This window comes from Pipistrellus hanaki (genome assembly GCF_964339955.1).
Source record: "Pipistrellus hanaki genome assembly, chromosome: 15".
NCBI classification, from domain to species: Eukaryota; Metazoa; Chordata; class Mammalia; order Chiroptera; family Vespertilionidae; genus Pipistrellus; species Pipistrellus hanaki.
Genome location: NC_140517.1, coordinates 1,613,917 through 1,641,883, shown reverse-complemented (window position 1 = coordinate 1,641,883; position 27,967 = coordinate 1,613,917). Strand labels below are relative to the sequence as shown.

At 62.5% G+C, this 27,967-nt stretch overlaps 2 protein-coding genes across 2 annotated transcripts in view; one reads left to right on the top strand and one right to left on the bottom strand.

Annotated features, from left to right (window-relative positions):
- Positions 1–294: 294 nt before the first annotated feature.
- LONP2 (lon peptidase 2, peroxisomal) lies at positions 295–26,018 on the bottom strand. Its single transcript, XM_084905481.1, has 15 exons — positions 25,686–26,018; positions 19,002–19,236; positions 17,261–17,392; positions 15,907–16,029; positions 14,762–14,931; positions 13,646–13,740; positions 13,096–13,354; positions 12,318–12,459; positions 11,553–11,703; positions 8,610–8,736; positions 6,999–7,132; positions 3,249–3,391; positions 2,348–2,555; positions 1,823–2,013; positions 295–645 (listed from the first exon to the last, which is right to left on the bottom strand). Exons 1-15 carry the CDS (start codon positions 25,916–25,918, stop codon positions 424–426), a joined length of 2,565 nt encoding a protein of 854 aa, XP_084761607.1. The 5' UTR covers positions 25,919–26,018; the 3' UTR covers positions 295–423.
- The window catches only part of ABCC11 (ATP binding cassette subfamily C member 11), a gene marked incomplete at its 5' end in the record, with an annotated part of 38,274 nt that continues 36,223 nt past the window's right edge, over positions 25,917–27,967 (top strand). The window contains 1 exon segment of the mRNA XM_084906853.1: positions 25,917–26,191. Coding sequence (XP_084762979.1) covers positions 25,917–26,191 — 275 coding nt within the window.

Sequence of the window (27,967 nt, the reverse complement as noted above, 5' to 3'; positions counted from 1 at the left end):
GCTCAACCAGAAAACGTCATTTCCACGGAGTCTAACGGCTGTGTTCCCACCTTCGCCCAGTGCCCCTGGCACATCCAGGGGGATCTGAGGCCCGGGCCTCTGCCAGCCGTTCCTGACCTTGGCTGGACGTCCGAGTCACCGGGGCTCCAGCACGGATTTCTGAGTGGGTGGGAGGGCTCAGGCGGGGCGGGAGAGGGGACGTTTCTAGCAAGTCCTCAGGTGGCAGAGGCTCTGCCGGGCCGCAGTGGGACCCGTGCCCCCCTCCCCAGGGACAGAGATCACCGAAGACAGGAAGTCAGTGCCATCGTTTATTAGACTCTCCGGGCGGCATGCTGTCGGCTCAGGGGAAGGGGCGTCTTGCTTACCCACGGTGTGCATGGCCAGCCCTGCCAGCCCCTCTCTGTGCACGGACCAGCTCCGAGCCTACAGTTTGCTGTTGGCGAGGCCGGGCCTGGCCTTGACGGAGAAGCCGCCGTCGAAGGCGGCGTTGAGGACCTCGTCCAGGCAGCCGGCCGTGACGAAGCTCAGGTCGCGGCGCACGTTGCCCGGGATCTCCTCCAGGTCCTTCTCGTTCCTCTGCGGCAGGATGACCCGCTTCAGGCCGGCTCTGTGCGCGGCCAGCACTTTGTCCTTGATGCCGCCCACCTGCGGGGGAGGAGACGCAGGCGGTGACCTCGCGTGCAGGGCGCCCGGCCCAGCACCGTCACCGCTGCGTCTGAACGTGTCACACGTGAACTGGGAAAGCTGCTGGAAAGGTTAGTGACAGTGAATGCTCTTGGTTTCAGTTAGGTTAGAGTCCATCCTTTTGATGGGAAAGATTCCGGTTTTCTTCTGTCCATGCTCCTGTCTGTTGTCAAGGTTGCACTTAGGGTCTCTGCAGAAATGGCTCTCGCCTGCTGGCTGACGGGGCTGATTTGATAAAGCGTCCTGCTAGCTGAGCAGACCCCGCCCGCCCGCAGAGCTCAGCTGTGCACCAGGGGGCGCCCCTGCACAGGTTAGCGCTGGACCACTGGGCCACCCCCCGGGAGGACACAGGTGCCCACGACCTAGGCTCCGGGCTGCAAAAGACGTCCACAGAAAGCAAAAACACACAAAGACACGGAGGCTGAACAACATGTTCCGATGCGATGGATGGGTTCACGAGACCAAGGAAGACACGAAGATACTGTGAAACGTGAAAATGAGAACACAACCCACACTCTCGGTCTCAGAACGCCGTCCCCTGAGGGAAAGCCATAGCATTACAGCTCTGCCTCGAGAACAAAGGGAGATCTCAACCTAATTACACTTAGAGGAACTGAAAAAGAACGAGGAAAGCCCAAAGTGGGTAAAGGAAACGAGAAAGAGTGGAAATAAACAAATGGAGTGAAAAGGGAAAACCAACACGAGAGAGCCCTGAGACCAATGGCCGGTTCTCTGAGGAGAGAAAAAAGGTCCGTCTCCAAACAGAACCATGGAGCAAGCCCAAAGGAAGCCAGCGATGAAAGAAGTGATAACTGACACCAGGAAATACAAAGGCAGGAACAAGGAAACAGGATGAACTACGTGCCAACACAGCCGACCGTCCGGACCAAACGGGTACATTCCTAGAAACACACCGAACTCCAAAACTGGATCAAGAAGCATCAGAGAATCGAAATGGACAAATTACAACGAGTCAGACTGAAGCATAATTAGAAGACGGGACCTGGGAAATGGTTCTGGGATTTGGCGGGAGTGTGCAACCTGAGTCACCAGGATAGCTATAAGCACTTTCTGTGTATTTAAAACTCAGGTTCTCACCGGAAGGAGGTGATTTAAACGGAGAAGCGCACGGACTCACCGGGAGCACCAGGCCCCGCAGCGTGATCTCCCCGGTCATGGCCACGTCCGACCGCACCAGCCGCCCGCTGAACAGCGAGGCCAGGCAGGTCACGATGGTGACCCCGGCCGACGGCCCGTCCTTGGTGACGGCTCCGGCCGGGAAGTGCAGGTGGATGTCTGTGTTGTCGAGAAGATCGAAACTTCCAGAAGCTTACAGAGGAAAGAAGGGTTTTAATGTGGGAACTGACACTTTTCCCTTTTTCTCCTAAAAAGGGAAATCTAAGAAAGCAGCACATCGTGGGTAAAGGACTCCTCCCTTCACCACGTTAACGGCGGCGACCCCGGGGCGTGAGGGGCCGTGTCCCCGTCCCACGTGGGGAGGGGCACGGCCTGCACTGCTGAGCGGCCCGAGCTCCCCGGGCTGCCAGAGGCCGCTCAGCGACGGTGTGGCTGCCGCAGCTCGGCTCCGGCTCTGCCTCTCACAGGCTCGGAGCCCCGGCCCCTCGCAGGCTCGGCTCGGCGGCCCCACCGCCCCGGCACTCACCGTTGGTCAGGTGGTACTTCTTGGCGTTGCTGCGGAGCCAGCTGATGGCGAGGTGGGCGGACTCCTTCATGACGTCCCCCAGCTGGCCCGTGAGCGTCAGCTGGCCCTCGCCGTCCATCCGGCTGGCCTCCACGAACATGATCTCCCCGCCCAAGGGCGTCCACGCCAGGCCGATGGCCACGCCCGGCTGGCTCAGGCGCTCGGACACCTGCAGAGGAGGGGGCGGGTGAGGACCCGCACTCCGGTGCCCGCCCACAGGGCCGGTGTCAGCTCCCATCGCTGGGCGTGGCCTCCTGGGGGAGGCGCTGAGCTCACGGGGCCTCTCTCAGGAGCCTTTTACCTAAACGTCTGCTGTCGGGGGGCCCGGAGCAGCCCACACACCTGTCCTCCGGGACAAGCCCGCTGGCTGCCGGCCACCTCACCGCCTGTGCCTGCCGTGTGCCCGAAGCCAGCACTAGCTCATGGCCGTTTCAGGAAGCGGGAGCCCTCGGACCCACCGAGGGCCTCCCTGCCACTTCCCAGTCCTCTCTCCACTGTTCTGCGCTCACCCTGGCTCCAGGCCCGGCCGGGCGCTCAGAGGCCGCCCTCCACTGCAAACTCCGGGCCGTGGGCCTCGCCGGCCAGCCAGAGAGGTGAACGTACCTCGGCTACGAAATGCCCGGGTGCAGGGGATGACCCGCCACCCTGGCCCCTCTCGGACACCGGTCGGCGCGCCCAGCACACCCACCCAGCGCCTCTGGAACTGGGAGCGGCGGGCGGCGGGCTGAGCGGGGTGCAGGCCGGGCTGCGCTGACGCTCTGGGCGCAGGGGTGAAGCCCGAGGGTGGCCGTGGTCCCGGAGAAGCCCTGGCCCGCCCTCAGGAAGAGCAGGGTGAGGGGGGCTCGGCCAGCGAGGCGCTCACCTCCATCTCGTACATCGGGGGCCCCAGGATGTCCTTGAGGGCGTGGAGGTCGATCAGGATCGGCATCTCGGGCGGGAGGGCCAGGCCGGCGGCGCCGCTGTCACTGACGGGCTGGGGCTCCGCGTCGTCCGAGAGCTCTCCGCCTGCGGGAGGCGCCGTCAGAACCCGCGCCCCGGCCGGAGGACACACCGGGGCTCGGAAACCGCCCGCGTGCCGGGACTCGGCAGAGGGGGCCTCTCAGCAGCCCCGAGCTGGACTATTGTCCGTCTCCCCATTCACTGTGCACCGGGGGCAGCTACCCGGCGTGTCTTTTAAAATTGTTATTAATATGTTGTTACTGATTTCACAGAGAGGAAGGGAGAGAGAGAAACGTCAGTGATGAGAGAGAATCGCGCATCAGCTGCCTCCTGCACGCCCCCCACTGGGGATCGAGCCCACAACCCGGGCCTGTGCCCTGATGGGGAATCGAGCCCTGACCTCCTGGTTTAGAGGTCGATGCTCAGCCCTGAGCCACCGGCCGGCTCGCCTGTTGGAACACTATGTTCCTCAGCCGAGAACCAGGCCTGGCTCTTCCACCCGGGGCCTTCGGAGAGGAGAGGCCAATGCGGCCGCCGACCCTGTGCGACTCCCAGCCAACAGGCCCAGACCTCCCTCTTCAGAGGGCCCATCGGGCGTCCGTCTCCCGACAGGAACAAGAACTTGAACGTGACGGAGCGCAGGAGGCGGCACCTTTTTTGTGAGCTCAGCTCAGCTGTGAGACGGCCCTCTCCACAAACCTCCCTTGGGGCTGAGACACTCCCTCCCGGCCCTCCTGGCTCCTAAACCGGCGAGTGGTCATGTGACAAAAGGTCCATCCAGCAGGAAGCAGGGGAGCTCACCTCAAAGCAAGACAGACGGTCTGTCCCCAAACACGGCCGCCAGCAAACCAGCCTGGGGCTGACCGCCCAGACAGTGTGGGCTGCGGGCACGCTGCTCGTGCCCCCAGGCTGGGCCCGCAGCAGAGGGCGCTGTGGCACTGAGAGCGACCAACCCGCCCGAAAGGCCCGCTCCACAGCCCCTGCCCCAGAGAGCCCAGCGCGGGGACCGGCGACAGGCGCACACGGTGGAATGCGGTCTACACCTTCACTCTCGGCACACGAGCGTGCACGCATGGACCCACACATGAGCGTGTACCCATGCACCCAGCCCGCTTAGGCGTGGAGAGAGAGAGTGGCTGCATTTATGAAAACAACTGAGATTTTATTTTGTTTTTCTCCTAAACGGACTCTGCCTGAGAAGGGGCGGAGATGGCAGTGGCTGTTGTTCTCACAGGACAGAGGCCTGAGCCTCAGAGGACACGGCCAGGGAGACAATGTGTCCGGGAGCCTCCTCCGGGAAGGCAGAGAAACAAAGAACCTGCCACACTGACCTCAAACTGGAACCTGTGCTGTCAGCTTCAGGCTGATCTCCTCCAGAAAACCGCCCCTGGCTCCCGGCTCCACCCCTGAGCCACGCCGGCAGGGCTCAAACTTGGGTTCCGTTGCAGCTGACACAGTGTAACCTTAGCTCAGGGCACAGCGTTACTCTATACCTTACAGAGCGGCCACCCTGACAGGTCCAGCACCTCACGGAGTTATCACCATGTTAACTACACCCCCTGTTGCATGTCACGTCTCCCGAACCATGTTACAGTGGAAGCTCACAGCTCTTACCCGCCCCCCCCCCCACCCCCCCCCACCCCGCCATGCTGGACAGGCTGCTGCTCACGCAGGCACTTTTATAAAACCCAGGTTGTTAAATGGTGGGCTGAACATGTGTTTATCTTACAACTTCCTCTCCTAGTCCTATTAAAACGACAAGGAATTTAATAACGGAAAACCCCACAGGAACAGAAGAATAAGAAGGAAGATAATGGCTGCTCAGAGCAGCCAGCCACACCCCGGAAGCTGATGGGGATGGGTTCGAGCTCACAGGAAATGGGAGTCAGAGAGCCAGGAGCAGGGCTCACCCACAGACCCGGCGGGCACAGGAGGGCTCTGGGCGGCTCCGTTTCTGCCTATACTGCTGGGAAACGCACAGAACAGCGCGGGGAAGAGGTGTGAGTCCACCCCCGAGCCCGCACCCACACGGCTCCTCAGCCACACGGCTCCTCAGCCACACGCCGGCTCCTTCCCAGAGCTGCACAGGCCTGGCAGGGAGCTGACCATGCTAACGGGTTAACATCTTCAGTGAATTCCGGTGATAGAACCCTTCCCTTTCTCTCCCCATCACCATCTCCACGTCATTTCTCTCAAAAAAAAAAAAGTAACCTAAATGACATTTAACTTGTGCTGCTGTCGAAGACGATGGCGAGAAAACGTTTCTGCCAGGACAGAGACCTGCCCGTCTGCGCGGCAGCGTGGATGCTCGCTTTGTCCGAACCTCTGAGCTGCCGGCACCCAGACTTCCCAGCAGCCTGACCAGAGGAACACCCAGACGCCAGGGCCAGCACGCCGTAACTGCAGGAGTCTCCCCAAAAGGCTGATGGAACTGGGGGTCTCAACAAGGGCTGAGTCACATCCCTACTGGGATGGCTAAGGCACTTCCCCAAACCTGGAAAAGATGCACTGAATTGATTGTTTGCTGCCAGACAGCTCAGGGCATCTTAATCTACATGGTATTGCCTCCTGTTGGCCAAACCCCTGAACAGCCATAGGCTATTCCCCAAGCCGACAATGCTTCTGTAGGAAGCCCTGCCTTTGAAGTGTAGTCTCCACCTTGCCTTAGGACGGTTTGTGTTAATAAAAAGCAAGGGGTCCTGAGACAAGGAGAACCTGGTGTTCTTCAGCCAGGCTCCTCTGAGCCCCAAAGCCTTTCAAACTTATCCTTCACCTCTGGACGCTAACTTCAGGCACCCACAGCCTTCCTCCGGACTGCCGAACCCTTCTGAATGCCCAAACAACAGCCCGGGCACCCAGAACCGGCACATTAGAGATCAGCAGAGCCGTAGCCTTAAAGCAGAGGTTCTCACCCGTGTGCCGCCAGATTACTAACATGCAACACCCGGTTGGGAGCCAGGGGCCCTGACCCTGCTCCCCTAGACCATCAAATACAGACACGACAACGGCCAGCCCAGCGGCCAGCCCGTGGACACCGTCCTGAGCCACCAACAGGCTGAGCAACAGCTGTGTCCTCTCAGCCATGCACACACTGAGGTCCATCTGATGGTTAGCTCCTGGTAGCAGAGATCCTCAGGTGCAGGTATAAGCACCTGCTTTTTAAATTTTATTTATTTTTCTGTTAATCCTCACCAAAAGGATATTTTTCCCACTGATTTTTAGAGGAAGTGGAAAGGAGAGAGGGGGAGAAAGAGGAGGGGGGGGGGGAGAAACATAGGCTAAGAATCGACCCTGTGACCCTTTGGTACGTGGGCTGATGCTCTACCACTGAGCAGTACCAGCCAGGCACCTGATTTTTTAAAAAAAGTCACTTTGGAGCGAAAGGGTAATAACAATTATTATTCTTTTGTAAATCAATCAAAATTACACCTTTTTCCCCTGTTAAATCGTTCTTGGTGCGCTGCAGAGGTCGGTGATTATTTACGGGCCACGAGGTGGAGGAGGCACATGCTGCCCTGTGCGGTCTGTGAAGGAGGGCCCGGGGCGCAGTCCCTCCCGAGGGCAGGCTGCCTCCCGCACGCTGACAGGCCGGGAGCCAGCGCCCGGACTCCAGGACTCCCACACCCCCGCCCCACCCCGCCCCTCTGCCCCAGCACCGCCGAGGGCCACACACCTTCTGCCTCCGTCGCCTCGGCACGCTCCAGCTTGGCTTCCCGGTGCTGTCCTTCGGCCACCTTCACGGCCACCGCTCGGCAGATGGCGCCCAGCTTCCTGTCCAGGGAGCGCACGCCCGCCTCCCGGGTGTACCTGCGCCAGAGAACAGGCTCAGCCTGGGAGATCGGCCGCACAGAGTGACGGTCAGCCTGCACCGCAGCGGCCACCGCGCAGTCCACCTCGCTGCTCTCCTCGAGCACCTCGCCTCCCACTGACCTTCCTTCTGACCGGCTTGTTGTCCCGGGACAGCCAGGTGTGTGTCGGCCACCCCTCCCCTTACACAGAGCGGAGGGGACGGAGGACGCGGTCGGGGAACCGCCGGACAGCAGAACGGCCGCGGGAAGCCAGGTGAGGGCCCCGCAGGACGCAGCAGCAGGCCACGCTCACATGAGCGTTCTGAACAAGAGCAGGCCTGGCACTGCACAGTGCCACGCGGACCCGTTATGCCCGTGAACCCTGAAGGAAGCTCCACCAGTGCCCGTGGGAGCGGTGACCTGCCACAGAGGGGCCACGGCCCCCCCCGGAGGACACCGCACTCAGGTGCTGGCGGTCAGCCCGGTGAGGACCTCAGCTGGCTGCGGTGGCCGCGGGACGAATAGGGACACCCCGCTCCCGCCAGCGCCCCCTACGCCTGCCCAGCGGCCTCGGCAGACTCAGATGAGAAGACCCGGCTCTCCAGGCCACACCGGGAAGGACAATGGTGACTCCCATCCACCGATTCAGACCCCACGAAGCCACCCGACTGGACTCCCCTCAGACCTCACAGCCGGGCCGCCAGCAGGCGAGTCTCCTCCTGAAACTCGGACCGGCTTGCTCGGATCGGACACTGTCTGTAAACCCCTCCCGGACCTCTCCCCACTGCCCAGCAGCACCCCCCCCAGGTCAGAGCCTGCCTCCCTGCTGCTGCGAATGTAAACGGCCTTCCCGGGCGGCCGGGAGGCCTCAGCGCCCCAACTGGCTAATTCCAGGTCAGAAGCCAGCACAGGGAGCCGCTTCTCCTGAAGCCTGAGGTTCCCTAAAGGGGTGGGGGGAGAGGAGGGAAAGACGGGGAGAGGGGGCAGGGCTGCCTGCAGATGCCACACAGCGGGCGGTGATGCAACAGCCCGCAAGGCCGGCGGGGAGAGCGGGAGCCACTGCAGGCTCCATTCCCCCAGCTCCCCGCGCACCGGCCGGACCGCGCAGCTGCCGCCTGGGAGCCGGTGGGAGGCACCTCCCTTCTCTGCTCCCGGTCAGCTCCCGCAGGTGAGAGCGAAGGACATGAAAGCCTCCAAAAGAAGAGGAAACGGGAATGACTCCAAACAGGAGCCGGGAGGCAGCCGCTCACACGTGAAGGGAGGGAGCTCTGAGCTCGGGCGTCAGCCGTGCCTCCGTGTCTGCACGTGGCGGGTTCTCATCGCCAGAGGGCCCCTGGGCGGCTCCCGTGGGAAGGGCCTCCGGGCTCGGTGGAGGCCTTGGCTGTGGAGGCACTCAGTGCTGCCCGGACGGACCCTGCCGACGCCGAGCCGGGCGCACACCGGTGACTGCGCCCGCCGGGGGGGACCTGGTAAGGGAGCCGCGGGCACGGACTGACCTGGTGATGATGCCCAGGGTGGTGGCCGGCGGGATCTGCAGCTGCTGCGGGCTCAGCCCGTGCTGGTCCAGCTGCTTGGGGATCAGGTGCCGGTGGGCGATCTCGATCTTCTCCTCCTGCGTGTACCCTGGAGGGGGCGTGCGGTCAGCCAGGCCCGGCTGCCCGGGCCACGCCTCTGAGACCGGATGGAGGCACAACCTCAACCAAGACCATCCGATCAGAAGATGGACGTTTATCCTCCCACCAACCCTGTTAGAGTCTCCGGCTTCTCCCCACAGGAAGGAGCCTGTGCCGAGCACAGCACCTGAGACCTTCTGGACCATCTGCCTCTCAGGGAAGAGGAGGAAAACCTCGCGGTGGGAGCCCCGGGTGAGTGCTCCTCGGCTCACAGCTGGTTTCTATCTGTTAGTCAGTAGGAGACGCACCCTTTCTTTAGCACGAACTGAAGCAAACCGGAAAGGACTTCACACACAGCCACTGAACTGAATGAGCAGCGGGTTCTGGGAAGAGCCCACAGAAACCTGAGCAACAAAACCGCCCCCTCCACGCTGCCCTCCCGGTCGGAGCTGTGTGCAGCAGACACGTTTAAAAGATGCAGCTCTTGCTTCTTTAAACGCCTCAACGAGAACAGGTTTGCTCTGTCTTTAAACCTGTTAAGAAAAATTCCTGCTAAACTAACCGCCCCCTTTCCATGGAACAAGCAAACGTTACAAAGATGAACTGAGGCCCTGACCGGTGTGGTTCAGTAGGTAGAGCGTCAGCCTGCGGACTGCAGGGTCCCGTGTTCGATTCCAGGCAAGGGCATGTACCTGGGTTGCGGGCACATCCCCAGTGGGGGGTGTGTAGGAGGCAGCTGATCGATGTTTCACTCTCATGGATGTTTCTAACTCTATCCCTCTCCCTTCCTCTCTGTGAAAAATCAGTAAGCTACATTAAAAAAAAAAAAAAAAAGAAAGAAAAGGAGAAGAACAAGAAGACAGCTGGTGAGCAGGAGAGGAAACAGGCCAGCAGGGGTAAGGAGACCACCCCGCCAGCAGGAATGGGCGCCAGCACACGGCCGCCGCACACACGCTGGTCTCACCTCTGTCCGCCTCCAGCTGCAGGTCTGGGCAGTTAGTTCCGTGACTGACTTGTTTTAGTCTCAGGAAGAGGCCCAGAGCGGTATTTTCCTCCATCCTACTTTATAACTACGCCCTGTTTTAAGTTAGGGACGGGCAGGACTCACAGAAAACTGAGAAATCCAGTGAGCGTCCCCTTGATAGAATTGTATTTCAGATTGAAATGAAACACACACTTGAATTATGTGAGAACCTGAATATACTTAGACTTAGATATATTTAGATTCTACTCCACTTCCACTTTAACAAATACCCACTGACATTACGTGTCTCCTAGGGAGAAATCTGAACGTTAAAATAGGTGAACACTGAGGTGCATTTACTGTTAGTAACTAAAGAAAAAACAAAACGAAAGCCCCAAAGCCGGCTGTCGGCCGCGGTTCCCAGCGCAGGCAGACCACCCACACGCGTGACGGGCGGTGCAGGCGGCCCCTCACCCCGCGGGCGGAAGGGTCGCCTTTCCCAGCGAAGGGCAACACAGGAAAAGACGGACAGGAAGCTAAACTGACTGCGAGAAACTGGTTTCTGACTTTGAAAAACATGACTTTTTCTGTGATGTTAGGAACTGCTTCAGAGAGAAGTGTCTTTCCATTCCAAAACTGACCATTCTTTCGCGCTAAGTCCCATCTGAAACGGCCACCAGAATTCACCGCGGAGACGCCCGGTCCATCAGGGTGAAAGCCAACAAGCGCACGTGTGCCTGCCAGACGCTGAGTGGGCAAACCAACTCTTCACAGCTTCCCACTGCTGAGGGCTGCTCCCCACTGCTGAGGGCTGCTCCCCACTGCTGAGGGCTGCTCCCCACTGCTGAGGGCTGCTCCACACTGCTACGGGCTGCTCCTCACTGCTGAGGGCAGCTCCCCAATGCTGAGGGCTGCTCCCCACTGCTGAGGGCTGCTCCCCACTGCTGAGGGCTGCTCCCCACTGCTGAGGGCTGCTCCCCAATGCTGAGGGCTGCTCCCCACTGCTGAGGGCTGCTCCCCACTGCTGAGGGCTGCTCCTCACTGCTGAGGGCAGCTCCCCAATGCTGAGGGCTGCTCCCCACTGCTGAGGGCTGCTCCCCACTGCTGAGGGCTGCTCCCCAATGCTGAGGGCTGCTCCCCACTGCTGAGGGCTGCTCCCCACTGCTGAGGGCTGCTCCCCACTGCTGAGGGCTGCTCCTCACTGCTGAGGGCTGCTCCCCACTGCTGAGGGCTGCTCCCCACTGCTGAGGGCTGCTCCCCCCATTGCTAAGGGCTGCTCCCCTCTGCTACGGGCTGCTCCCCACTGCTGAGGGCTGCTCCCCACTGCTGAGGGCTGCTCCCCCCACTGCTGAGGGCTGCTCCCCACTGCTGAGGGCTGCTCCCCCCACTGCTGAGGGCTGCTCCCCACTGCTGAGGGCTGCTCCTCACTGCTGAGGGCTGCTCCCCCCACTGCTGAGGGCTCTCCCCACTGCTGAGGGCTGCTCCCCCCACTGCTGACGGCTGCTCCCCACTGCTGAGGGCTGCTCCCCCCACTGCTGAGGGCTGCTCCCCACTGCTGAGGGCTGCTCCTCACTGCTGAGGGCTGCTCCCTACTGCTGAGGGCTGCTCCCCACTGCTGAGGGCTGCTCCTCACTGCTGAGGGCTGCTCCACACTGCTACGGGCTGCTCCTCACTGCTGAGGGCAGCTCCCCACTGCTGAGGGCTGCTCCCCACTGCTGAGGGCAGCTCCCCACTGCTGAGGGCAGCTCCCCAACGCTGAGGGCTGCTCCCCACTGCTGAGGACAGCTCCCCAACGCTGAGGGCTGCATCCAGAAAGGCGGGGAAGAAACATCCCATCATGCATTTCCCCGTGACCCGCGTACCTGGCACCTGGATGACCTCCATCCTGTCCAGCAGGGCCGCGGGGATGGTGGCCGTGGTGTTGGCGGTGGCGATGAAGAGGACTTGGGAGAGGTCGAAGGCCACATTGAGATAGTGGTCGGTGAAGTTATGGTTCTGCTCCGGGTCCAGCACCTGTGGGGAGGGGGACGCGGAACCACTGGGGCGGCTCCAGGGCAGGACGTGGCGGCTGGTCTGGCGTGGCTGTCAGGAGCCGGCGGCTAACACAGACCCGCCCTCCCTGACATGCCCACGTTCCAGAGCAGCACCTCAGTGTCACTCTGTGGAACCATATGATGAAAATAAACGAGGAAAAAATGAGAATTACTGGAAAGAGAAAGCTCTCTAAGTCACTTAAGTTTACATCTCGAACTGCTTCTGACTCCAGTCTGCACGGACCTGGTTCCGAGCCTAACCCCCGCCACGCACAGGCACATGCACACACACACGCACAGGCAGATGCACAGGCACATGTACACATACAGGCACACGCACATGCACAGATACAGGTACACGCACGCAGACATGCACACACATAGGTACACGTGCACGCACACACGCGCACATGTACACACACACAGGCACATGCACAGGCACACACACACGGGCACATGCATGCACACACACAGGCACACTCACAGGCACACACACAGGCACAGGCACAGGTACAGGCACACACGCACACACAAGCGCACACACCAGCAGAGTCCCCTCGGCCTCGCCGGGCACGGTCTGGGCCGCAGCCTCACCTCGAGCAGCGCGGCGGCCGGGTCGCCCTGCAGGCTCTTGCCCAGCTTGTCCACCTCGTCCAGCAGGAACACCGGGTTGTTCACGCCGACCGTCTTCAGGCCGTTGATGATGCGGCCGGGCATGCTGCCCACGTAGGTGCGCCTGTGGGAGCCAGCGCGTGGGCTCGGGCCGCCGGGCAGGAGCGGTGCCACCCGGGGCCCTGGGCCGGGCCGGGAGGCCGCCGAGCCCCGAGAGGCCCGCAGCGTCCGCTCCCTCGTCCCTTCTTCCCTCAGCCACGGCGGGGGCAGCCATGGCACAGGCAGGCACGGCGGGGGCAGCCACGGCGGGGGCAGCCACGGCGGGGGCAGCCACGGCGGGGGCAGCCTGGCAGGGGCAGCCGTGGTGCAGGAGCCGCTGCGCCCAGCCTGGCCGTTCCGGGAAACGGAAACACCGCAGGCCGGAGCCGGGCCGGGGACCGAGGAGGGCAGCAGGAGGGAGACAGAGCCGCTCTGTGTCCGCTGTTTTAAACCGCGGGACGGGCCTGCTCAGTGGGAACCCCGCCCGGGAACGTGTGACCGACACGGGGCGCCAAGCCCAGGCGCCGCCCAGAGCACCCTCCGTGCAGCAGAGGCGTGAGCACGAAGACAAAGAATGAAAGGACCACTTTCTGAAGTTCCTGAGGTTTCCCGGCCCTAAGGCCAGCGACTTGGAAACCGGCAAACGGAACAGGAGATGTAAAAGCACACCCTTCCCCACAACCACGTCTGACCCCCAGGCAGCGGCGGGGGAGGCACGCACCTGTGGCCCCGGATGTCGGACTGGTCGCACACGCCGCCCAGCGCGATCCTGTGGAACTCGCGGCCCAGGGTCTTGGCCACGGAGCGCCCCACGCTGGTCTTGCCGACGCCGGGCGGGCCCACGAAGCACAGGATGGGGCCCTTGAGGCTGGTGCGGAGCTGCCGCACGGCCAGGTACTCCAGCACCCGCTTCTTGAGCTTCTCCATGGCGTAGTGGTCGTTGTCCAGGAGCACTCGGGCCGCGCGGATGTCCAGCCGGTCTGCGGGCGACCGAGCGCGTCTGGCACCGGGGTTCGCTGAAGGAGCCCCCCGAGGCCGCGGAGCCCCGATGGCTTAGCGGTGACGGGACACGCCCTCCCTCTGAGCGCGGCCGGGAGCCGGGACCGGGCGCTCCGGCTTCCACGGAAACAGCCCCCGCCCGCGATGGAACCGGGGGTCCCGTGTCCCCCACCACGAGGCCCCGTCTCTCACCCGGGCCCAGGGCCTCTGGGGAGCCGCGGCGCGGGGACAGGAGAGGGAGCGGACGGTGACGGGCGCGGCGGAGGGCTCACCGGTGGTGCTTCTGTTCCAGGGCAGCTCCACCATGAGCTCCAGGTAGTTCCTGGTCAGAGCGTACTCCGGCATCGACTGCGGCATCTTTTTGAGCCTGTGGAGGAAGAACGCATCGCCAAGGTGTCCAAGAGCCAAGAACCCCATAAAAACAGAAAAGCCAAGCTTCCCCCACGGCTTGGGCAGGAATGTCATGTATACAAAAGATGAACACACACGATTTGAATAATTATAAAAGCAGTGTTTATTTTAAAACACGTTTCAGTCTGTGCCCTGGCTGGTGTGGCCAAGTGGATAGAGCGCCAGCCTGCGGACTGAAGAGTCCCAGGTTCCCTCCCAGCACATGCCCGGGTTTCGGGCTTGACTCCCAGTAGGGGGCGTGCAGGAGGCAGCAGTCAATCAATGATTCTCTCATCATGGAGGTTTCTATCACTCTCTCCCTCTCCCTTCCTCGCTGAAATCAAGAAAGAAATATTTAAAAAAAAAAATGCATTTCAGTTTCAAAGCTGAGCTTTCAGCCATTACGGTGTACATACATTTTTGGGGGACACCCTGCATTTGGTTAAATAAATCTAAAAAAGTCTTTTTTTTAAAAATCTGGCAAATAGCACATTTGTTTTGCTCTAAAGTAGGGGTGTCGAACTCAATCAGAGAAGGGGCCAAAATCTAAAATCCAGCCTAAATCGCGGGCCGAATGGTTTACTGAACAGTCATAAACTGACAATGTCATAAACTGACAGCGGAGTGCAGTGATGGCAGCGCGGTGCGGGCCACATTGCAAGGCCTGGCGGGCTGGATTTGGCCCGCGGGCCTTGTGTTTGACACATGTGCTCTAAAGGATATTACAGAACAAAATTAAAGCAACGCCCCCACACGGGGGGGGGGGGGAGGGGGGGCGGGGACCCGTGTAAGGACCCCCAGAGCCTCCGGGGGGCACCACGGGCCGTGAGCACAGTGAGCGGATGGCGCCCGCACACGGAGGGAGGCGGGGACCCGTGTGAGGACCCCCAGAGCCTCGGGGGCACCACGGCCCGTGAGCAGGCGCGGCGCGTGGACGGCGCCTGCACACGGGGGGGGGGGGGGGGCACGAGCGGATGACGGTGGCGGGGGGCGCTCACCTCTTGGCCTCCTTGAGGCAGACTCGGCGGGCCGGCTCGGGCATGCTGGAGGAGCGCACCTTCCGCTCCAGCAGCACCACGTCGTCGCTGTCCTCCTCCTCCTCCTCCTCCTCCTCCTCCAGGGCGCCGGGGATGTGCGCAGCCCTCCGCAGGGGCCGGATGGCGATCACCTGCGGCCGAGGGCGGCGTCAGCGCCAGGGCCCCCCGCCCTGCGGCTCAGCCTGCGCGGCTGCTGCTCCCGCCGTGTCCCCGGCGGAGGCCCCCCTCCCCCTCCCTCCCTCCTGCTGCAGCCACAGCCCGGCCCAGCCTCCACGGAAGTGTCACGTGTGACAGGGAAGGGACCACGGACCGACGGGTGGGAGGGGTGGGGTGAAGGGGGCAATGGGGAGAGAAGGGGCCATCGGCCATGCTTCCAACAATGAAGACAGAAAGTTAAAAAGAGGAAACGGTGGTGTGAGCCCAGTGAAAGCTCTCTGGGGAGGTGCGGCCGCTGTCTTCGCACGCGGAGGCTGAGCCTCGGGCTGAGACAGAGAAGGTGCAGTTTGACTGAAAGAGAATCGAAACGCCCGTCCGCTGGAAACAGCCATGCCGTGGCACAGCGCACGGACGGTCCTCGTCTCTCTGAACATCTCGCCCCGGAAAAACGTGCAACCCAGCAGGTATTTGCTCATTTTGGAAATATAGAAAACACAGTGTTTGGCAAAAAACAAAATGGTTTGGTAAGTCATCCTTTTAAAAAACATGTTTTTATTGAGTTTTCAAGAGAGAGGAAGGGAGAACGAGAGAGAGAGAGAGAGAGAGAGAGAGAGAGAGAGAGAGAGAGAGAGAGAGAGAGAGAGAGAGAGAGAGAGAGAGAGAGAGAGAGAGAGAGAGAGAGAGAGAGAGAGAGAGAGAGAGAGAGAGAGAGATATCAGCGATGAGAGAGAATCATGGACCGGGTGCCTCCTGCACGCCTCCCACTGGGGATGGAGCCTGTAACCCGGGCCTGTGCCCTGACCAGGAATCGAACCCTGACCTCCTGGTTTCTGGGTCGATGCTCAGCCATTGAGCCAGCCGGGCGGCCCCATGTTTTCCTTAAACAAACACACCACACGGCCCCTCCTGTCCGTGCCGATGGGCCCTGAGGCCGCGCCGAGGACACTCACCCGCTTCTCGTCCTCCGGCTTGTGCTTCCGCGTCTTCTGCAGCAGCTTCAGGCCCTCGATCTGCCGCACCAGCAGCGGGATGGTCATCTTGAACCGCTCCTCCAGGCTCACGGCGTCGAGGATCTGGAGCGAGAGCGAGCCGTTACCGAAAGCACGGCTCCACCGCCCCGCGGGCAGACACCCCCGTCTGGGTCGCAGCTCCCTGCGGCCAGCACAGCCACGTCAGCCGTGGACTGTTCCGAGAGCCTGGACAAAACACACGCTGGGGCCCCTCCTTCCGAGAATCACCCCCTGAAGCCTCGGCCGTGTCTGCACGGCAGGCCTCACACACTCCAGGCTCCGCACCTGAAGCTGTACATACGGGAGAGACCGGAGCACCTCCCGCCGCCCCCACCGGTGAGTCTGCCGCAGACACGCTCCCACCGACAGCGTAACCGCTCCCTGCTCGCGCCCCAAGCAGGGGAGGGTGCTCCCGCCGCCGCCCGCTCCTCCCGGGCGCTGGGTCCCTGCTTACTCCGTCTGCTCGCGCCAGCTGCGCCTGCTGCTACAACAGCTGGATTTAAGTATTAAGTGAACGATACAGGAAGGAGGGCGGTTTTCATAAAAACTAGTTTAGCCGGACTGGTGTGGCTCAGCAGTTGAGCACCGACCCAGGAACAGAGAGGTCACGGGTTTGATTCCCGGTCAGGGCACATGCCCAGGTGTGGGCTCGATCCCCAGCAGGGGGTGTGCAGGAGGCAGCTGGTTGGTGATGTCTCTCTCTCATCGATGTTTCTATTGCTCTATCCCCCCCTTCCTCTCTCTCTAAAAATCAATAAAAATGTATTTTAAAAAAAAAATAAACAAAAACTAGCTTAAATGTTCTGAGAAGATTCAATACAGCAGGCTGCTTAAAGGTACTATAAAAGTAAGTTTGCGAGAGAACTGTGACCATGTGGGGGGGAAACATGCGCATCTCAGATCCCGAACTTGGATAATTTTTCAAGTGTCTTAAAACTCATTTCCCTCTAGAGACACAGAAGGGGAAAATGACAAGCAACGTGTCACAGGCTTACGTAAGCGACGCCAGGAACCCCAGCGGCCACACGGGGGGAGGGCGCGGCCCCTGGAGTGTAAAAACGGCGGCCGGGGTATGTTATGTATTTAAACCAGGTGGACCGTCCACCCGGGTTACTGCTCTCTGCCTCACGCTCCCCGTGAACTGACAAGGGCTGTGCTGACAACGCGGAAAAGCCATGCCTTCTACGGTCAGGCCGACTCCTCCCGGGGCCTCTGTGCGCCTCCGGCGCCTGCCCGAAGGCCCAGCCTCGTGCTCCGGCCCCCCGGCCGGGACAGGCCTCCTGCCGCGCCGCACCTGTAGCTTCTCCTTGTTGCTGGTGCGGATGATGGACGTCAGGATGTCCGGGAGGGCCTCCCGGGGCAGGCTGTCGAGCAGGCGCCGCAGCTTGGCCACGGCGGGCACCGACATGTCCAGCATCTCCACCAGCTGCGGAGAGAGCGGGTCACTGCGGGCTCCCGCCGACTGCCGGGCGGCCGTCCGGGGGGGCCTCGGAATAGAACAGAAAGCAGAAACGGTTCCAACCGGAATAGAAAGCAGAGACGGTTCTGACGTGGGTAACGCTAATGCTGACGAGAGGCTGTACGTAAATCTTTGGTTTTATTTAGAAAAAAATTAAAATTTATGGAAAAGTTGCAATGGTACAATAAACTATAAATTCTTCTCCTAAACTCACCAACTATGAACCACCTGCCCGTTTGCTTTCTTACGCACGCGCGCACACACGTGCACACAGGCACTGAGGAAGTGCAGACACCGTGACCGCTGCCCTGCAGCTCGGGCACGCTCACATCACCCGGCCCGCCGCCGGTCTGGAGAGCTCGGACGGCCGGCGCTCTCAGGCTAACGGCCAGGAGCTGGAACACGGCCGCTCACAGGGCCTTGGATTAAAGAGGACCCGAGTGCCTCATCAGCTGGAAATGATTCCTATAAACGGAGAGCTGAGCTCCGGGGGCCGTCGGTAACCGGGATCCCGCGGCCGGACAAAGGCTGCGCCCCCTGCTGGCGTGGCCCTCCGGTACGGCCGAGTGGTGAGACAGGAGGAGCGCGGAGAGCCACAGCAGGCCCTGTCTCCTACCGCTGCCGCCGCCGCGGGGCAGTCCGAGCCCACCCCTCACCGCGGCCCGGCTCAGACCGCCCCCGGCGTGCTCACCGCCCCTCCCGGTGACCAGCGTGACTTACATGTCGGTGCCCAGACAGTGAGTGACGAGGGCAGTACTTCTAAGCTTTTACTATCTGGTTTGGAGACACCGGGCGTTATAAGGAAAATTCTAGAAATACTTTTTGGAAACGTTTTGGAAAGGGTTGGCTAACCTGCCCTAGAAGACTGAGGCACAAGCCCAGAGGTGAGCACACTGAAATGCACGCGTGACGGTGAATTACTGGCTCACGCTAACACACGCGGCCTGGCACCGCCTGCCAGCACGGCCCTCTGCCCGGCGGCGAGGGGACAGGCGAGGACGGGCGCACCTGCACGGCCCTCTGCCCGGCGGCGAGGGGACGGACGGGGAGGGCGCACCTGCACGGCCCTCTGCCCGGCGGCGAGGGGACGGACGGGGAGGGCACTCAGAGGACAGGCGGGGACGGGCGCACCTGCACGGCCCTCTGCCCGGCGGCGAGGGGACGGACGGGGACGGGCGCACCTGCACGGCCCTCTGCCCGGCGGCGAGGGGACGGGCGGGGACGGGCGCACCTGCACGGCCCTCTGCCCGGCGGCGAGGGGACGGGCGGGGACGGGCGCACCTGCACGGCCCTCTCCCCGGCGGCGAGGGGACGGGCGGGGACGGGCGCACCTGCACGGCCCTCTGCCCGGCGGCGAGGGGACGGACGGGGAGGGATCTCGGGGACGGACGGGGAGGGCGCACCTGCACGGCCCTCTGCCCGGCGGCAAGGGGACGGGCGGGGACGGGCGCACCTGCACGGCCCTCTGCCCGGCGGCGAGGGGACGGGCGGGGACGGGCGCACCTGCACGGCCCTCTGCCCGGCGGCGAGGGGACGGACGGGGAGGGTGCTCGGGGACGGGCGGGGACGGGCGCACCTGCACGGCGTACTTGTAGAACTGCTCCGACAGCTCGCCCAGTGCCTCCCGCGTCTGCAGCGTGCTGGGGAACTCCTCCAGCCGGTCCAGCTGCTCCACCTGCGCCACGGGGTACGGCCGCTCCTTCAGCAGCTGCGTGATCTGGAAGCGGCACAGGCCCGTGACCAGCAGCGTGTAGTGCGGCTTCGGCCAGTTGCTGCCCACGACCTGCACGGCCAGCGCCGCCGTGCCGATCCTGCAAAACACACCGAGCCCCTTAGACCCCCCGCCGGGCCCGCAGCCCCCCCCAACACCGCCCGCCCGCCGGGCCCGCAGCCCCCCAACCAATGCTCCTGCCCGCCGGGCCCGCAGCCCCCCCCCCCAACGCCACCCGCCCGCCGGGCCCGCAGCCCCCCCCCCAACGCCACCCGCCCGCCGGGCCCGCAGCCCCCCAACCAATGCTCCTGCCCGCCGGGCCCGCAGCCCCCCCCCCCAACGCCACCCGCCCGCCGGGCCCGCAGCCCCCCCCAACACCGCCCGCCCGCCGGGCCCGCAGCCCCCCCCCCAACACCGCCCGCCCGCCGGGCCCGCAGCCCCCCAACCAATGCTCCTGCCCGCCGGGCCCACAGCCCCCCCCAACACCGCCCGCCCGCCGGGCCCGCAGGCCCCCCCCCCCCCCAACACCGCCCGCCCGCCGGAGGAGGCCCCCGGGAGCGAGCGAGCACTGGCTGCTGAGCTCCCCGCGGGGGCCCGGCTGTGACGTTGGTACGGCCGCTCCCGTGCCCCTCCGAGAGCAGGTGGCCGTGCTGAACTGTGGAGATGTATTATAGTTGACAGCTATGTGGTCTCAGCTCATTCCCCACTGGGCATGAGGCAGGCTCGCACCGGAATATCGGCATTTAAGAGGCTTTACATGGAAACAGCACGCGTGACCAGCTGAGAAGCGGGCCCGGCACAGCTTTCGGCCAACACGGAGCCGCCCGCCGCCTCCCCCGGCGCCAGGCGGGACCGGCTGCTCTGGGATCCCGTCTCCGAACGCGGGGCGAGGGGCACAGGCCCCTGAGGCCGGGACTTCAGAAAGGAGGGAGGGGACCAGGGCTCCAACACCTGGGAAACGGCTGCACAAGAGCCCGCCCTTGCCCCTCACACAGCGCAGCATGGACAGCACACGGGCAGCGCACAGTCAGCACACGGACAGCACACGGGCAGCACATGAACAGCGCACAGACAGCACACGGACAGCACAGAAAGCACACGGACAGCACAGACAGCACATGGGCAGCACACGGACAGCACAGACAGCACACAGACAGCACATGGGCAGCACACGGACAGCACACGGACAGCACATGGGCAGCAAATACAGTACATGGACAGCACACAGACCCGGGCAGCACATGGACATCAGACAGCACATGAACAGCACACGGACAGCACACAGACATGGACAGCACACGGACGTGGACAGCACACGGACATGGACAGCACATGACAGCACACGGACAGCAAACAGACAGCACACGGACAGCACAGACAGCACACGGACAGCAAACAGACAGCACACGGACAGCACAGACAGCACACAGACGGCACACGAACAGCGCACGGACAGCGCAGCTCAGACAGCGCGATCCTCTCAGCGCGATGCCTGCCTCTGCGTGGCTCACGTGGAGGCTCTCAGAGTCACGCCTGCAGGCTGTGCCCGGCTTCCCTCCACACAGTGCGCTCTGAGCGGGACCTGTCCCGCCGTCCCATCCTGCCCGCGCACAGGGTGACGTCGGATTTCAGCAGCAACTTAACCCCAACGATCAGAAGACAGTTTGGCGGGAGAAGCAGTCAGGGCTGGAAAACGGAGGGTGCGGAGCCACCTGGCTGCTTCCCGTCCCGCCCCCCGCAGCAGGCAGTGCTGCCCTCGGCCCCGCAGCCCCAGGAGCAGCTCCAGTCCGGCCACAGGAGCAGCAGGAGCGGAGACCGCATCCCTGGCCCCAGGGCTTCCAGCTGGCACTGGGGGGGGGGGGGGGGTTAAGTGTATATTTGTCCGGCCCAGAGGAGCCAGCAACGGGTTTTCCCGCAGAGCAAACACCGTGATTCCGCCATCGGAGAGGGAGGCTCCAGGCTGAAGGAAAAGACAAACCTGGCGAGGTTCACGGGGGACGGGGTTCTTCCCTGAACCCCTTACTCGGACTCAGTGCCCCCCCTTAGGAAAATGTGGCCTGGGGGCGGCAGGTAGCCAGAAGCCCGCCTGGGGGAGTCACACATTGTCTGGTTTCCCGTGCGAATGAGAGTCACGCTTACACGCTGCCGTGGTCAGTGGTCGGCAAACTCATTAGTCAACAGAGCCAAATATCAACAGTTCAACGGTCACAGAGAACCAAAAAGAACAAAGCAATAGAGAGATGGAGCTACATTTATTACACGCGGGTCCAGAGGAAAATGTCTCTCAAATTCTGGGCCCCAACATGCAGGAATTCTCCCTATTTATATGTTTTTACCCTCTTTGTCTCCCAAATATGGAGTGTTTCTGGCCCCCTTTTGCAAGTTCTTAAAAAGCCCGTATGTACTGGGAACTTGAGACCTCAACCAGAGGCCTGGCCTGGCGCCAGCGCTGATAACCTTGTCTGGGGAAGGTTTAACGGCCTCTCTGAAGTGGGAGTAGTCTTAGCAAGCACGCATTTACAGAAGCCACAAAGCAGGGTTAAAATTTCAAACAGCAGTTTTTATATAAGATGGATGCTTCACGACTGACATTACTTTTGAGAGCCAAATTTTACAAACACCGCGGCCTGGGCGAGTCTGTTTTGAAGAAGTGGCGTACAGGGGTCTTCAAACTACGGCCCGCGGGCCACATGCGGCCCGCAGAGGAGTCTGATCCGGCCCGCCAGGTTTTTTGGGCAGTGAGCGCAGCCGAGGTGTTACAGTAGGAATTAGTAGTTCATATAGTCCGGCCCTCCAGCTCTCTGAGGGACCGTGATCTGGCCCCTACTTTAAAAAGTTTGAAGACCCCTGCGTTAGAAGAAGCGTACGTTTAAAACATTTGGCTCTCGCCGGGACCGGTTTGGCTCAATGGATAGAGCATCGGCTTGGGGACTAAAAGGTCCCGGGTTCGATTCCGGTCAAGGGCATGTACCTTGGTTGCGGGCATATCCCCAGTAGGGGGTGTGCAAGAGGCAGCTGATCGATGACTCTCTCTCATCGATGTTTCTAACTCTCTATCTCTCTCCCTTCTTCTCTGTATAAAATCAATAAAAAATATATTTAAAAAAAAAATATTTGGCTCTCCAAAGAAATGTCAGTCGTTGTCCTGTTGGTGTTTGGCTCCATGGACGGATGAGTTTGCCGACCACTGGGTTAGACAGTCGCCAGGAAACGCGTTGGGGCTGGGAGCAGCAGAGGGGCTGAGAGACCGCAGCAGGAGCCCATGTGTGCACAGGCATGCTGTCACCGGGCCCCGAGGCCGCAGTCACAGAGCCTGGGGCCTGACGGGGGCGGAGGGGAGGCAGCCCGGGTACCTGGGCGGACAGGGCTCAGGGACGGCGGAGTCAGGACCATTCCCCTCAGAGAACAAGGCGTCCTCGGGAGCCACCACACGGGTGTCCTCAGGTGGCCGGGCCAAGAGCTACCCTCAGGGCGAGCCACCAGGGCCGACATGCAAAAGAGGGGGTGGCCCAGGAAGTCTGCGCCTGGCCCCGCTCCCGCGGTGACGAGGAGCCCGGGGCAAACGGGCTCCGGCTGCTCCTTGAAAACCGGGCAGTGCCACCCGGGCGGCGGGAGGACCCACGGCAGCAGAGGGAGCCCGCGCCCGCCCTGCAGCCCGGCGCCGCCTGGGAGCGCAGGTAACTGCCGGGGAGGGTGTGGGCAGCGGCACAGAGCAGCGCTGGCCACCACGCAGGCCCTGCGTGACGGGAGGTTTCACTCTTAAGGAAGGGGTGCTTTCCGGTCAGACCGGAGGGAAGGGCACTGGCTGCCGATCTGGAGGAACGCAGGGGGTCTTGCTACCCAGGCTGTCCAAGGAGTGAGCGGTATTTCTAGAACTGCCAGGCCCCGTGGGTCTTGAGAACGCTGGATTCTATGAAGAATGGCCGGTGTGTGGCCCTGGCCCGTGTGGCTCAGTGGATAGAGCGTCGGCCTGCGGACGGAAGGGTCCCGGATTTGATCCCGGTCAAGGGCACAGGCCCGTGTTGGGGGCTTGATCCCCAGTAGGAGGCGTGCAGGAGGCAGCCGATCCATGATTCTCTCTCATCGTTGATGGTCCTAGCTCCTTCTCTCTCCTCTCCTCTCTGAAATCAATAAAAACATGTATTTAAAGATAGAATGAGGGGGGGGGAGGGGGGCCGCACAGAGAGAATGGTTGGTGTATGTTTCCTAACTCGAACGCCTACAAGTCTTCCCAGGGCGATGCGAGTGAAACCAGGGCAGCGACAGGACAGCACGGGTACTTCTGGGCCCGAGAGGCTAGGCCCGCGGTCGGCAAACTCATCCGTCCACAGAGCCAGACACCCACAGACCAACGACTGAAATCCCTTAGAGAGCCAAATTGTTTCAACTTAAACTTCTTCCAACGCCACTTCTCCGGTGTTTTGTGGAAGAGCCACACTCCAGGGGCCAAAGAGCCGATGTGGCTCGAGAGCCGCGGTTTGCCGACCACGGGGCTAGAGTATCAGCTGCTGTCATGGCGGAGGGATTGGCACGGGGGAGGGAAACACGCCTCAAACCTGCCAGAGTGACGCCCCTGAGTGCTCCCTCACGCCTCACGCAGGGCTAGATCTATGTCAGGAAAAGCAGCCCTCCCCAGAGGATGTGTTTTTGGAGTTAGTTGTTGTTGTTGACTTGAGAGAGACGATGGGACAATGATCCCAGCAACTGAGCCGCCAGGCGGGGCTGGTAAACCTGCTTCTGAAACTCACGCGTGCCCGTGGGCAGTCCCCAGACCTACCCACAGTGGAAAGAAAATAAAAAATCTGATCAAGGCCACTGTGGGCTCAGCAGGCAACTAGGTGCCCGGGCACAGGGCGTGCTGGGCGGTAGGAGAAGGGAGTGGGGTCTGGAGTGGGGTCCTGGGAGGGAGACCAGGAGCCAGGACAATGTGCCAGCGCTGACGGACACTCGGAAAGTGCCCGATCCCACTCCAGCCAGAGCGGGTCCAAGGGGGGCGAGGTGCTGAGAGAAGCCAGGCTTTCGCAATGTGGACCGTGGGCTGGCGGGTTTGTTTTGTTTTGGGAGGGGAGGGGAATGTGAAGAAAGCTATGGAATCTCCTTTAAAAAAATATACATAAATATATATATAATGTCAGAGAGGAAGAGAGAGAGAGAGAGAAACATCAAGGATGAGAGAGAATCACTGACTGGTTGCCTGCATGCCCCCTACTGCCTCCCCCCCCCCCCCCTTCACCGGGCCCACCTCTGCACAAACAGTGCTCTTGAATCAAACCCGAGACCCTTCATCCACAGGCCAACGCTCTATCCACGGAGCCAAACCAGCAAGGGCTGGTGTCTCCTTTTAAACATGTATACAGCCGCCCAGTTTGGGATGAAAACAAGGCTTTCCTAACGCTCCCCAAACCCACTGGGCCAGGAACCCCCGGTTTGAGAGAGGGTCACCGCAGGTGAACGAGGCTCTAAGCTGACCACATCCCGAGAGGACTCAGGGCGGGAGCAGCGGCCGAGGCGACCGCGGCATCTGCCGAGGGCGAACCTTGGCCCCCAGAGTCCAACGCAATCACGAGAGCCACACGCGGCATCTCGCACTCACGTCATAAAGTGAGAAGGAACGGCGAGATGCTCACGTTTTACTGAACTGCAAAGAGCCAGACTCTGTAAAATGTACTCGCTTAGTAATGGAGTTACTAAGTTAAACAGTTAGTTTTCGTTCCACATTTTCAAAACCCAGCGGGCTGCGTACCCTTGCGGCCCACGGAGGGGTTTGTCTGGGACCCGGGACGTTCCGTGCTGAACCAGGGCGGTGCCAGCAACCTGCGGCCGCCAGTGCGGACGGGATCCCAGTGGGGACCGGCGCTGGGTGGCCACAGGTGGCTGGTGGCCACGGCCTGGACCGAGCACCTGCCTATCCAACGCCCTGGGTGCAGAGCCGGGACCCACAGCCCTCCCTTAACCGCCCGGCGCACCCGCCGGGTGGAGCCGAGTCCCCGGAGAGCAGGTGGAGGAGGACGGGCAGGCACAGGGCCCCTCACTCAGACCCCACCTGGCCCGCGGCCTGCGGACCGGCAGGCGGCCAGGAGGGCGCAGGGACAGCCGCCAGGGCAGGTGTGAGCAGGAAAGGCCCTCGGGGAGGAAAGCAGGGCGGCGAGGGGAGGGGAGGGGAGGGGGGCAGACGGGTGTGTGGAAGAAAGGCACCCCAGAAAGTTAGCGGAGGGGGTGGTGCGGGGCGGGGCGGGGCGGGAAAGCAGTAATACGTGCGGGGGGCCGGTGTCCAGGGAAGAGGTCAGAGTGACGGGGAGAAGGGATGGCGCGCCCCGGAGAGCTCAGACCTGGGGCGGGAGGGGTTCAGGTCCCCTGGTTACCAGTGACAGCTCGTCCTAGCGGCTCCCGGCCTCCTGATCCTCCCAGGGAAGGGCCCCCATTTCCCATGCTGGAGGCAGACCCGGGCCCCCATTTCCCATGTTGGAGGCAGACCCGGGCCCCCCATTTCCCATGTTGGAGGCAGACCCGCGCCCCCCATTTCCCGCCTCAGGGGCAGGCCCGGCCCACCTGTGCAGCGGCGGCAGGTCGGCGGCGTCGCTGGCCGGGTCGGGCGTGTTGGGGATGACGCCCAGGATGGTGCTCTGCAGCGACGTGCCCTTGAGCAGGCGGCTGCGCACCAGCTGCAGGTTGCGGGCCGAGTCCACGCTGGTGCGCATGGTGGAGCCGGGCAGCAGCACGCCCTCGTGCGTGAGCAGCAGCGGCAGGCGGCCGGGGATCTGGATGGGGCTCCCCGACGACATGGCGGCGGCGTCCGACCGAGCGGCCCTGCGCTGTGCCTCCGCCGGCGCCGCCGTCCGACCTCCGAGCCCGGCGCCCGCACTTCCGGTCCGGCGCTACGGGCCGCCCCGGGGCTCAAACGCCGCCGCCGCGCGCCGCCCCCTGGCGGAGCCGCGCGTCGTAATTACGCGAAAAGAGGCGCAGACCCTGTGCGCCGAGGCCCGCTCCGGACCTCAGCTTTCCCCTGGGCCTCGCTCACCCGGCCACACCAGCCCCCTCGCTGTGCTGGAAGGAAGGTGGAGGTCACAGCGGGTGGAGATGCTTTTCCCGTCCAGGGCGAACCGAGCTCCGGCGTGCAGAAGCGTTGCCAGGCCGGAGCAGAGGGTCCCACGCACCCTGCGCTCAGGGTCCCCCGTGGGCGGCGTCCGCATCAGTTCAATGACAACCACTGGGAAGTCTGATCTGTAGACCCCACTGAAAAGGCTCCGTTTCCTCCCCAATGCCCCTTTCTGTGCCAGGATCCCACACTCCCTTCCGTTGTGATGACTCCTCAATGGTTTTTTTTCTTTTTTTTTTTTTTCCTTTAAAAGCTCGGCACTTTGGGTGTCCCAGGGCCTTATTTTATGGAATGCCCCCCCACCCACCATGGACAGGTTGCCGCTGTCATGGCCAGACAGTGCAGGGGGTGGGTGCCCTGTGCAAGCACAGTGGTGTGGGCGGCGGGAAGTCCTTCCGAGGGTCCGAGGAGGCCCCGAGCTTCGCACTGAGAGGGGGCAGTCCCGCAGGGACCCGGCGGGGCAGGAAGGGCGGGGAGGGCAGGGCACCAGCAGGAGAAGCCACGGTGCACAGCCCTGTGCTGGGGAGCCCGTGGGAGGCTTGCGGACCAGCTCCTGGAGTGGGCTGAGCTTCCCAGTCCCACGAGCTGAGAGGCTCAGCGGGGTCAGGTTAGAGAGGCCGGGAGGCCCCAGAGGAGCGGGCCCTTCCCCTAAGCCTGACGCAGCTTCACATGACTGCCTCATGCTCCCCAAAGCCGCCCGTGGTGTGAGGAATGGAGGAGAAGGGGTGGGAGAGGAAAAGCGGGCGTCAGTGAGGAGGGGGGTGTGAGCTGAGGGAGGTGGGTATGAGCTGAGGTGTGTGTGAGCTGAGGGAGGGAGGTGTGAGCTGAGGGAGGTGGGTGTGAGCTGAGGGAGGTGGGTGTGAGCTGAGGGAGGTGGGTGTGAGCTGATGGAGGTGGGTGTGAGCTGATGGAGGTGGGTGTGAGCTGAGGGAGGTGGGTGTTGCGCTGAGGGAGGGGGGTGTGAGCTGAGGGAGGGGGGTGTGAGCTGAGGGAGGGGGGTGTGCGCTGAGGGAGGTGGTTGTGCGCTGATGGAGGGGGGTGTGCGCTGATGGAGGGGGGTGTGAGCTGAGGGAGGTGGTTGTGAGCTGAGGGAGGGGGGTGTGAGCTGAGGGAGGTGGGTGTGAGCTGAGGGAGGTGGGTGTGAGCTGAGGGAGGTGGGTGTGCGCTGAGGGAGGTGGGTGTGAGCTGAGGGAGGTGGGTGTGAGCTGAGGGAGGGGGGTGTGAGCTGAGGGAGGTGGTTGTGAGCTGAGGGAGGTGGGTGTGAGCTGAGGGAGGGGGGTGTGAGCTGAGGGAGGGGGGTGTGAGCTGAGGGAGGGGGGTGTGAGCTGAGGGAGGTGGGTGTGAGCTGAGGGAGGTGGGTGTGAGCTGAGGGAGGAGGGTGTGAGCTGAGGGAGGGGGGTGTGAGCTGAGGGAGGTGGGTGTGAGCTGAGGGAGGTGGGTGTGAGCTGAGGGAGGGGGTGTGAGCTGAGGGAGGTGGGTGTGAGCTGAGGGAGGGGGTGTGAGCTGAGGGAGGTGGGTGTGCGCTGAGGGAGACCCCATGGTGGAGAACGGGCCAGCTGTGCCAGAAGCGGCAGGAGAAGGTGGGGCGTTAGCACTCCGTGCACGGCCGCGATGGCCCCCCGAAGCTAGCAGGGCCAGCAGGAGGAGGAAACCCTCAGAGCCGGGAGGGGAACGGGGAACGGACGGCCTGGGCGGAGCGGGAAGAGAAAGGGCCTAGCAGGCCACCTCTGCCCCC